The sequence below is a fragment of the Chionomys nivalis genome, chromosome 8 (assembly GCF_950005125.1).
Source record: "Chionomys nivalis chromosome 8, mChiNiv1.1, whole genome shotgun sequence".
Taxonomy (NCBI): domain Eukaryota; kingdom Metazoa; phylum Chordata; class Mammalia; order Rodentia; family Cricetidae; genus Chionomys; species Chionomys nivalis.
This window is the reverse complement of record NC_080093.1, coordinates 66,217,266-66,229,439: the sequence shown is the minus strand read 5'-3', so window position 1 is coordinate 66,229,439 and position 12,174 is coordinate 66,217,266. Positions and strand designations below refer to the sequence as shown.

The window sequence follows — 12,174 nt, the reverse complement described above, 5'->3', positions numbered from 1 at the left end:
TCCCTCCCTCTGTTTTGTGTCCTAACACAAAATGAAAAGGTACTTTCCACATCATGTTTATAAATTCACCCCTAATTCTTAGTGGAAAGTGGCTGAATAACACTTTGTAGACCTATAGCTCAAACACACCATCAAGGCATGCATAGGGGGAAGTTTCTTTTGTGACCCTCGGTGCATCTTCCGGGATTTCCTGCCCAGTGCTCTGACTGCTGCTTGGAGCTATTTACCACCACTGAACATCTGTCTTGCCCCATCTGAAACTTTAGATGGTTGAGTAATTATACCACACAAAAACAGACACAGCCTCCATTCCGTCTGCTTGGAATCAGGCGTTCAGTGGTCCGTACTGGCAAGTGTACACAGATTCAAAGGGCAGCGGAGGTAACGGACTTTGGAGAATGGATGCTAAACACCCTGACCTGGAAGAATGTTATGGTACCCCTTCTTCATCATCTCAACTTCCTCCAAGATGGCTTCACATCTTAGAACGGCTGTTCCAGCTGAGACAAGATTAGACAGTGACATAGCATCTCTTCTGTGGAGATGCCCGACTGGCCCTGTAAATTTGCTTCATATGATCATCTGCATTTTTTAGGTTGTATGACCCATTAATTTTGTACTTTGCTGTTGCTTCCTTAGATCCAAAGGTGACCCAGACAAAAACTAAGGGCCACTGGGTCCCTCGTGTCGAGAATGTTATAAGTCAGTAATTCCATTATTGGGATAAGTGGAGACGCTTGCTGTTTTCATCCTTTGAAACATGTCCTATTCTTGCATCCCCTTCAAGGCTGTCTTCAGAATAGCCCAAATCAGAACCATTCCATGCCACCCATGCTTGAAGCGAGGAGACCGACAGTGGCACAATGCATAAGTGGATCCATGCGTTCAGATGGGCTCCATCAGGACTGACTTGGGCTTCTTCTGTTCTGGAGAATGACTTGGGAAAGCTCTGAGGTCTCTAACGGACTGTGAATAGGAGCTTGGGTTATACACACTCGATGTCCATCCCAGTGCACACTCGATGTCCATCCCAGTGCACACTCGATGTCCATCCCAGTGCACACTCGATGTCCATCCCAGTGAACACTCGATGTCTAAACCAGTGCACACTCGATGTCCATCCCAGTGCACCCTCGATGTCCATCCCAGTGCACACTCGATGTCTATCCCAGTGCACACTCGATGTCTATCCCAGGGCACACTCGATGTCCATCCCAGTGCACACTTGATGTCTATCCCAGGGCACACTCGATGTCCATCCCAGTGCACACTCGATGTGTATCCCAGGGCACACTCGATGTGTATCCCAGGGCACCCTCGATGTCCGTCCCAGTGCACACTCGATGTCCGTCCCAGTGCACACTCGATGTCCGTCCCAGTGCACACTCGATGTGTATCCCAGGGCACACTCGATGTCCATCCCAGTGCACACTCGATGTCCATCCCAGGGCACACTCGATGTCCATCCCAGGGCACACTCGATGTCCATCCCAGTGCACACTCGATGTGTATCCCAGGGCACCCTCGATGTCCATCCCAGGGCACACTCGATGTCTATCCCAGTGCACCACTGGTTTTTGGAAATCCATAGGTCTGGCCATGATGCTTTGGAGCCTCATAATTTAGTCTGAAGTGTAGCCCATGCTGTGAATGAGTTGAGTCCAGTCTGAAATAGTAAGCATTAGAGCAAGATGGAAGCGCAGGGCACAGTGGTGCAGGAGCTCCCTGGGGTCAGATGTCAATGAAAAGCTCCCATTTGCCAGGCTCTGGCTTCTCAGTCTTCGTCACGGTGGTGTGCAAACTGTTAAAGAGCAGTAGCTGCCCAGGACAGGGACGGCAGCGCCAGCCACTCCTTAACTTCTTTTTCAACGAAGCAGAAAAACAAGCACACACAACCCCATCTCTTACTTAAATGACAGTTCATAAAAGAATGACCATTATTGAGACTTGAGATAGCCTGTGTGGAGAGGGGGTTGGAGATGTTGATTGCCGCTGAGTCACAATCCCTCAGAACCTTTGACTACGCCCTTTGGAGTCTTTGAACAGGGACTTTACACTTCTTTGAAAATTGCGGAGAGCCAGTCAGCATAGAGATTACAGTCAGGAGACCTGAACTGAGGACTGAACCTACAGAAAGTACCCACCTCCTTGGTTTGGGCTATACAAAGGATCATCTGATTCGTTGCACATGTTGGGAGCTGCCCCCCCATCTTCCTATCCATTCTGCAGACCTGTGGGGGGCACCACAAAGGCATGAGAAGGCACTGTGCGCTTGCGTGGGTCACCCTGGGGAGAGAAGGGTTTGTTCTGAAAACCATGGGAAAGAAAGGGCAGGAGGGGAAAATCTATTGTTTATAGTTTTCCTCTGCAGAATGCCTGGAATGTCACTAAGGAGCCCCAGGAACCACAGGAAATAATAGGCAAGACCTTTGACTGTTGAATACAAACATGGGTTTTCCTCCTGGAAACCTGTTTAACAAAGCAGTTTCTTACTGTATGCTGGATCCTGTGAGCATTTTTGTGCTCCATGGCACAGAAGGACACAATGAGGAATGCTCACCTTGCATCTGTCCCCAACTGAGGAGTCCAGTTTTCCATGTATAAATGAAGACAGTAGCCTGCATGTTCCGAAATTTCTCCCCTCTAGTTTCTGTAAAACACTAGGCAATGTCATCAGTGGGAAACGTACTTGTCTTTCACCTGATTAAATAATAGCTTTGGATTATGAACTTTCCCTGTGTTAGGCTTGTAATAGGACTTTTGTCTGCTTCATGTCCCTCTTGGAGAGCTAAGTATCCTTTATTTGAATAGCATTCCCATCCTTGGAGGTCGTGACCCTCCCTTCGTCCTGCAGCATGTGACAGACTCTGGAATGGGAACTCTAGCTTCCTGCTCTCCTGTGCAGCTTGTCTGTGTTGTGGCTGCTCGGTGCTTCTGGCCTCATAGGTGCTGAGTCGTTGCTGTGCCCACTGGCACCCAGCCGTGTGCTGAGCAGCTCTGTCAGCTGGTCCCGAGACCTGCAGCCCGAGCTGAGCCCCACAGGATGGTCAGGTAGCAGGAAGCAGATGATCAACCAGGTACATGGTGGAAGAGCTGAGGTGAGCTCCTTGCCATCCTCTCTGGGCCATCTTCTTGTAGTGACAAAGTTGTCTGCACATTCTTGCTGGCAGCCCTCCTAGCCTGGAGAAGTCTTGATGGTGATTGGAGCTGCTCAGTGGCCCGTGTGCCTACACATTTCCTCTTGTAGGAAAGAGACGGCTCTCTGGTCTCTGATTTTAGACTGTGTCTCAACGTTAGCTGCCAGCGGTGCTTCTGGGTCTACCACAGGAGGCTTGTTTCTGTATATACTGACGTTTGTTCTCATCTCTGAAAAACCCTGGCGTGACCCAAGTACCTGGTAATGAGATCTTGCCTTGAGAATGAGGTTTCTGCATGGGAATTTGAGGGGTCATGGATGTTTAGGCTGAGGACATACAAGTTGAGGATCAGGGCTTTTCAGAGCTGGGTCTGGGTACCACAGCATTTGGGCCAGGTGACTTTCCACTTCCTGATGTGAATGTGAATATGTACCCAGTCCCAACAAGTGGAGCTGTTGGGGACTCTGATGTGTAGCCTCACACATGTTCCCCATGTGTAAGGTGAGGAGCCCAGGTGGAGCGTGTTGGTCTCTTGTCCTGCGGTAGGTGTTCTGCAGATAGAGGATATCGTTGAGCAGGAGGTACATGAGCCCCCTGCAGCCAGTCCAAAGCCCCACTCAGCTCATGTCAGAAAGATGGTAGGAGGTTGTGGCTGCATAGACAGGTGAGGGAACCAGAGCTCAGTGATCTCAGTGACCCACCATGGTCGTGTTCACCCAGGGAAACTTAGGTGGGGAAACCAAGAATCTAGCCAGGCCCTGGTCCTCTACACACTGGTTACTTCCCTTTGTGACCCTGCTGGGGAGTCTTGATGCAGCTCCTTATCCATAGAAGTTTCTGTCCCACTTGGTCCTGCAGCTGTTCAATTCCAAAGAAATACACAGAGGTCTACATCGATTATAAACTGGTTGGCATATTAGCTCAGGCTTCTTATTAACTTTTATAACTTACATTAGCCCATAATTCTTGTGTGTGTTAGCTACATGACTTGGTACCTTTTATCAGCAAGGCATTCTTATCTTGCTTCCTCTGTGTCTGGATGACAACTGCAGACTGAGTCTTTCCTCTTCCCAGAATTCTCCTGTTCTCATTGCCCCACCTCTACTTCCTGCCTGGTCGCCTTGCCTATACTTCCTGCCTGGCTACTGGCCAATCAGTGTTTTATTAAAACAGTACAATATAAGTGACAGGGTAGAAGACCATTGTCCCACAGCATACAGCCACTGGCAAAATGCCACAAGAGGACCAAGGAATGCTCTGTTGATCTCCATTAGCCTGCTGAAAGAGGAGACCTTTTTCTTATTAGTGTGCTTAGGTGGTCGCTGTGCTTCCTATGGGCTTGATTTATTAGTCAGCTGAGAATCTGAGCATGTCAGGACGCCAAGGGTTCCCTCTAGCCTTTACATCCCTGTCCCTGAGAGAGCTCACTGTGCAGGAGGGACAGCTCTAGCCATCTCAAGTGTCACTTGGAAAACACTCCAGCAGGCTAAGAAATGTGGCCTCCGCTGAAGGTGGGGAGACTTCAGGTGGGTGACGTCAGTTGTCAGGACACTTTTTCCTCTACTTCTCTCTGGTTTCTGTTTAGCTGAAGGTATTTTACCCAGCACAGGTGTTATAGGCTTGTTTGCGTATCTGTTGTGTTGCCTAGCTCCGGTGTTGTAGACTGGACTGTGTACCTGTTAAATCCCCACATTAAAGTCCTCACTCCTGATGTGATGTGTGAGAGATAGGGCCTTTCAGGTGGTGATTAAGGTTTGTGGAGTCTTAGGGTGGTGGAGCCCATAACAAGAGGAGACATCAAGCCAGCGATGGTGGTACAAGCAAGCCTTTAACCCCAGAGACAGAGGGAGATGGATGTTTGTGAGTTCGAGACCAGCCTGGTGAGTTTCAAGACAAGTTCCAAAGCTACACAGAGAAATCCTGTCTCAAGAAACAAAAAAGAAAAGAAAAAGGAGACATCAAGGCTATATCTACTCAGAGGAAAGGCTATGTAAAGACAACAGAGCCAAACTTGACCACTTGAAAGCCAAGGATAAAAGCCCTAGGAGAGACCAGACTTGCTGACACCTCCTTTGTGGGACTTCGGCCTCAGAACTCAGGACAATGAGAAACACATTTCTTCTCTGTTGTTGAAGTCACCCAGTCTTGAGGCGGAGACACCCCAGGTTTAGGATGAATGAAGTCTTTATGCAGATCTGTGCGGCTATGTAGCAATCTAGTGGGAACCCAACTAGACATGCTTGCCTTACAAGTCTGGGCTTGCCCGTGGCAATGACATGGAAAGACCATCCCAACCTCGTAAAGGACCATGGGAAGAGCTGCCTGCTCTGAGAACCATTCTGTAAAATAACAACTCCTGACCAGGGAGAGTGTTGTCCTTCTGGGGACAGGAGACAATGTCTGGAGACATTTTGTCAGCACTAGAATAGGAGATGCTACTGATGTCTAGTAGGTCAGAGCTAAGGATGAGGTGAGGATTGCTACACCTAACAGGCTGGCTCCCTGCAATGAGGGATTGCCCCCAAGCATCTTTTGGGCTGAGGATAAGAAACTGCAGCAAAACTGGGTTCTTTGCCTGTGGTTTAATTAGGGAACAGCACTTCTGAATAGGAAAGCCAGTCTGAGTAGGCGCGAGGACGGAGCACATGTGAGGCTGAGTATCTGCTGACTGTTGCGTGATGCGGGGAAACTACTGACCTTTGAAGGCTGCCGAGACTATGGAGAAGATTCACAGGGAAAGCTTGGTACTGGAGGGTCTGTCTCCAGAGTGAAGGGCTGACTGAGGCCCCTCTCCCTGCTGCCAAAGTCCATGTGAGAGTACCTCTCTCCACCCCCCAGCATCTCTGGTCTTCCGCCTTCTGAACCAAATATCCCGGAGCAGCCACAGGGCAGGAAGAAGAGGTTGCTGCTGACAGGAAGAAGCTGTGCTTGAAGGCCCAAGGGCCTCAGAGGAGAAGGGAAGTGACATCAGAAGGAAGAAAGGCGGAGACCTGTTCTGAGATGGGAAGGAAGCAAGTGTGTTTGGAGATGGTAGGGAACTGGGACGGAGGCTGCAAATGCTCAGGGCGTGTGTGCCTAGTGGAGTTTGGGTTAGAGGAGAGAGGGAAGGCCCGGCGCTAGCGCTGGCTCCTAGAGTGACAGGCAGGGTTCCCCAGGTACTCGTAGTACAAGGGATGTTTATTAAGCTTTCTGAGGGAAAGTTTCCTGGGTTGGAGACAGGTAAGCAGGCCCTTTTCTGAGCCTGGGAGGTTTACCGTTTCCTTGTGCTGTCCTCTCCCAATTCATCAGCAGGGGATCCAGCTGCAGGGCTTGCCTGTGAGCAAAGTTAGGAAACACCATGAAAGGACCCTCCCCCACCCCCGCAGACAGCAGAGAGCATCCACAGCTCAGGGTTGGGGGAGGTAGGGTGCAGTCTACAGAAACAGACTGGCTTATTTGACTGTGAGCCTTTCCCTGGGTTGTTGGGACGAAGGATAAGACAGCTATTGAGAAAGTGAAGATGGGGCTGCTCTTCCAAAGGTCCTGAGTTCAATTCCCAGCAACCACATGGTGGCTCACAACCATCTGTAATGAGGTCTGGTGCCCTCTTCTGGCCTGCACGCATACAAGCAGACAGAATATTGTATACATAATAAATAAATATTTTAAAAAAAGAAAGTGAAGCCGGGCGGTGGTGGCGCACGCCTTTAATCCCAGCACTTGGGAGGCAGAGGCAGGCGGATCTCTGTGAGTTCGAGACCAGCCTGGTCTACAGAGCTAGTTCCAGGACAGGCTCCAAAACCACAGAGAAACCCTGTCTCGAAAAACCAAAAAAAAAGAAAAAAAAGAAAAAAAAGAAAGTGAAGACGTAGGACACCCAGGCCAGTTTGAATCTCATGTGACACTTTCACTTCCAAACTGTCCATTTATCTGAAACTCAAGTATAATGGCTTCCTGGACTTTAGCTGGAAGCTTACCTGGAGAGAGGGGCTAATGCATCATCATGTCTGTCCATGTGCACAGTCCACGGTCCATCCGCACTCTACTGCCTTTTCTGTTTCATGTTCTGCCTTCTGCAGGACAAGGTTTTCCCTTTTATGGCAGTACAGCTGGGAGCCCAGAAATCCATGCAAGGGCTGGTGGGTTTCCTGGGAGCAGTGGGGCTGTGAGATCGTTGGGCGTCCTTTGGCTGACATTGCTGTCCGTGAGCATGTTGGAAGATAAGGAGCAGCCCCGTTGGCTGACAGGGTTGGAGGAGTAAAAAGCTGGGAAGAGAGGATGGAGAACGGACAGGAGGCAAAGCGAGAGCAAGGCAGGCAGGCAGGTTGGTGGGAGAGCATCCAGGTCGTGTCTGGGGGCGCAGGTGGTGAAGGGCTAGCTCAATCCTGCTCAACACACCTCACATAAAGCCTTGCACATTCTTCTCAGTGCCTAAGCAATCAGGATCAGAGTTGACTGTGACCATATTTAATTTACATACCAAAGGTTGACCATTTTTTGCTCGCCTTCTCTGTTTCCTGTCTTGCTCCTGTCTGACTTCAACAGCATCAGCCCCATCATTATTTTTTATAATACCCCAGGGTTCTCCTACCCCGGGGCCTTTGCACACACAGCCCTTTCTGTCTAAGATACTTTTCTCTTTGTTTCGTGACTTTCCTGGTAAGATTACAAGCAAACCTGATAGAACACTGATGACAGACTAAAGTACCATTCCTCTAGAGTCCAGCGTGGCCTTACTTACAGAGCGTGGGTAACCCCAAAACAGCTACCTCGCAGAAAGTCACCTCAGCAAGGCTGACAGTTTCTGCATAGCTACAAAGATAGTCCTCTTTTCAGCTGGAGTTCCATGCTCTACAGTGAGACCATACCCAGCTTGAGTGTGTATAGGAAGGAGTGATGGGACTCTCAGGTTAGGGTCTAGTGACCCTCTGCACAGCCTTCTTCATGAGGACTGTCATCAGGCCTGATCTTGAGAGTCTCTTGTAAGTAGGAGTCAACGAATGCTTTGGTGGCCATGGTAATGGCTGATAGGCTATGAGGACAGTGATCTACAGCAAGTCTTTATCTCTTTTCTGATTGGTTCCCATTATACCAATGAGGGAACTGAGGGAAACCTGCCCAGGGTCTGGAGCCAGTGCTGCAATGAAACCGGGATTTGTTGCCCATACAGGATGCCCGTTTTCAGAGTTTATCAACCTTTGCTCTGCAGAGTGGGCATCTGGTACAGCGTGAGAAGTGCTATCAAGTGTCCCATGTCTTTAGGTGACCGCTTTGTCTCCGTTTCCTCAGGATGCAGTTCTGAGCCGCCCGTGGTTCCCGATGGCCCTCGCAGCGAGTCCGTGGAAGGAAGCCCTTTCCGTCCTCCGCATTCCTCCTCGGCGGTGTTCGATGAAGACAAGCCGATAGCCAGCAGCGGAACTTACAACTTAGACTTCGACAGCATCGAGCTGGTGGACAACTTTCAGAGCCTGGAGCCATGCTCTGCCGACTACAAGGGTCAGGAGTGTAAGGTGAGCACGCGGAGGAAATCCACCGAATCCGTGCCCCCTTCCAAGTCCACGCTGTCCCGCTCGCTCAGCCTGCAAGCCAGCGATTTTGACGGTGCTTCCTGCCCGGGCAGCCCCGAAGCTGGGGCCCTTGCTACAGATGCGTGTGGTACTGGATCCAACAGTGCATCCAGTACCCTTAAACGGACTAAAAAAACACGGCCACCTTCCTTGAAAAAGAAACAGGCCACCAAGAAACCCACAGACACCCCACCAGTGAAGGAGACCCAGCAGGAGCCAGGTGAAGAGAGTCCAGTCCCCAGTGAGGAACACCTTGTGCCAGAGACAAAGACGGAGCTGGCCACACCCGAGAGCACTGGGTGCACCTTGTCAGAAGAGACACCCCTGGAACCCACCCCCGTGCCCACAGCCAACTGTCCTTTGACTTTGGAAAGGGCCGAAGACGTCAACCCTCCGGTTTCTGGAGGTGGCAGAGTGCAGAACTCACCCCCTGTGGGGAGGAAATCAGTGCCTCTTACCACAGCCCCTGAGGCAGTGGAGGTGACCCTATCAGAAAGTGGGGGGCAGGAGGACTTGCCTGCCAAAGGACTCTCAGTGAGGCTGGAGTTTGACTACTCTGAGGACAAGAGTAACTGGGACAGTCAGCAGGAAAACGTCCCTCCCACCAAAAAGATAGGCAAGAAGCCAGCTGCCAAAATGCCCCTAAGGAGGCCAAAGATGAAAAAGACACCTGAGAAACTTGACAACACTCCTGCCTCACCTCCAAGGTCCCCTACTGAACCCAATGACATCCCTATTGCTAAAGGTACCTACACCTTTGATATAGACAAGTGGGATGACCCCAACTTTAACCCTTTCTCCTCCACCTCAAAAATGCAAGACTCTCCCAAACTGCCCCAACAGTCGTACAACTTTGACCCTGATGCCTGTGAAGAGTCCCTTGACCCCTTTAAGACGTCCTCTAAGACCCCCAGCTCACCTTCTAAATCCCCAGCCTCTTTTGAGATCCCAGCCAGTACCGCTGAAGTGGACGGGGATGGGTTGAATAAGCCCGCCAAGAAGAAGAAGACGCCCCTGAAGACGTAAGTTCAAGGAGGGAGGTGGCGAGGATTCAGAGTGGGTGTGCGTTGCTGTGACTTCTGGTCCTGCCTGTGCCTGGGAAAAGCCCCAGCCGCCCTCATCCTGCCCCTTGTCGCTGTAATGACACCATTTTTTGTAGCTGTTTCTGCAAGCAGGCAGGATACACACTTCCTTTCTGTAGCTGTATCATCTCCTTATCCCTGAGCCCACAGAGTCCTTGATCTTTCGCCTTAATAAATCAGGGACTTGAAGTTTTATGTTTAGCTAATGCTGACCTTTCAGCTCCAGGGGAATATGGGAAGTTCCGTAGAGAAGCAGCAGGCCTGGCTACCCTCCTGTTGGTGGCTGAACTCCTCCCTGGTTAGCATAGGCGTTGCCTTTGGATTGGTTGGGATATACACCTTTCAGAATCTACAGCATTTGTTTCTACCTGCTGATGTCTCTCTAACTCAGGGGCCACATAGGGCAGCAGGCTGTAGGAGGCCCCAGAAGGAGAGCTACTGCTTGCCCTCCAATGAACCTATTTTAAAAAATGGTCTCTTTGCCAGGCAGTGGTGGCGCACGCCTTTAATCCCAGCACTTGGGAGGCAGAGGCAGGTGAATCTCTGTGAGTTCAAGACCAGCCTGGTCTACGAGAGCTAGTTCTAGGGCAGGCTCCTCGAGCCACAGAGAAACCCTGTCTCGAAAAACCAAAATAAATAAATAAATGTCTCTTTGTTGCCTTTCCATTGGACATCTTTTTCAAATAAGACTTGAAAGTCTCTATAAGACCTGAAGAGATTGGTGCGACCTGGATGGGGGGAAGGAAGCCCTAGAATCCCTAGGAAGAATGGCTTTTGCCCACAAACACTTGCCAACGATTGTCCCTAGCTGTTTTGTGTTGGTGCCCAGCACTCATCCTGAGAAGTCCAACTTTGTCAGCTATAGGTCCATTCCTGAGGATCTATAAGCCAAGGACCATGTGTCTGTCCAGCTGCTACAGACATCCTGGCTCTCTTGGGAAGCATTGGTGTAATTTAATCAGGTGGGAGACTCAGCCTCCCATCCCAGGCTGGACTCTCTGGGTTTACTAATACAAAGTGACCCATCTGCACGATATCTAAGAATAATTCAGGTTCTGCTTTGGCCATAAGTTGTTCGGTCACTATCTTACAGTAACTGAAGGCCAGTTTGACTCCAAACATGAACTTGTTTTTAGCTCTGTTCCCCAATCAGACCCTTCATAGACATTCTATAAGATTCATATTAGAAACTTATTTTTAAAACTAATTTTAACTTTTACTGAAAATAGATTTTCCCTCCCTCGTACAATATACTCTGTTCACGGTTCCCCTCCCCCAACTCTTCCCAGCTCCTCCCTACCTACCCACTCACCCAAATCCATGTAGAAATTTATTTTAAGAGTGGAGTATTAATATTAACCAGGTGGTGGTAGTGCACGCCTTTAATCCTAGCACTTGAGAGGCAGAGGCGGGCGGATTTTTAAATTTGAGGTCAGCCTGGTTTGCAGAGTGAGTTCCAGAACAGCCAGGGCTGTTACACTGAGAAACCCAGTTTGGGGGTGGGGAGAGTGGAATAAGAACCCAGCAATGCTTACTACACTTCAAAGTCGTAACTTCTCATCTTTAGAAAGAGAGTTGCCTGGTAAGCACTCCCTTCTTCTGACCCAAGATAGTATAATACATCCCCAGTCATTTTTCCCCCCTTTGTTCATCAGAGCTAAGGAGGTTGGGGAAGCTGACCCTGTGTCCCACTGTCACCCTTAGTACATGTGGGCCTGTTGGTTTGGAAGACTCTCCTGCGGAGGCAGAGCTCTTAGGTACCAACCCTCTGGGTGGTCAGAAGCTAGAGAGGAAGGCTGGACTGTGCACCCTGGAGCAGAATCCGCCATGGATGGCTGCCACATCCTAATCCACTAGTGCCCGGTGTCTGCAGATTTATCTTTTTGTCAGTTCCTTCTGTCTGTCTCTCTTCTTTGTCTTTTTGTCTTAGGATGGTTGAAGATGTGATGTCTGTGTGTTCTCTGTTGTAAGTAAATTTAATGCAATCTGCCTCTTGCATCCAATGTGGGGCTTGTGCTCGCAACCCTTTTCCTTTCTTCTCTGTGGTGGCTGCTGTATTTCTGTATAGATCTTGGCAGTGATGGGTCAGGGCTCCCCTGCAGTCAAGGTTACTTATCTGTTTCATCATGATTAGCACGAGACTGCTTGGTTGTGAAAAACATGGTTAGCCAACAGCTGCCTGCTTGTCTGTCCGAAATGGAAGCCTTCCCCTGCCTGTCATCCCCCCCAGCCCTCGTATCTTCCTCTGAAATCCATATATTGGTTTTTAACACCCAATTCCATTCTTTTGTTGTCAGTTGGGCTGGCGGGTGATTGCGTTCAGTAGCAGGATGCTTTCATATTTAGCGCTGCGTGAAGCCTGGGGCAGAGACCGCTGAGGCTGTTTCTTGTTATTGCCGAGGCACTACC

At 49.8% G+C, this 12,174-nt stretch overlaps 1 protein-coding gene across 5 annotated transcripts in view; it reads left to right on the top strand.

Annotated features, from left to right (window-relative positions):
* The window catches only part of Tacc2 (transforming acidic coiled-coil containing protein 2), a 112,553-nt gene that overhangs the window by 66,866 nt on the left and 33,513 nt on the right, over window positions 1–12,174 (top strand). For all 5 annotated transcript variants that reach the window (XM_057779553.1, XM_057779557.1, XM_057779556.1 and 2 more), the window contains one exon: window positions 8,406–9,705. In XM_057779553.1, the coding sequence (XP_057635536.1) occupies window positions 9,320–9,705 (386 nt within the window). In that variant the 5' untranslated portion in view covers window positions 8,406–9,319. The remainder of the gene's footprint in view (window positions 1–8,405; window positions 9,706–12,174) is intronic.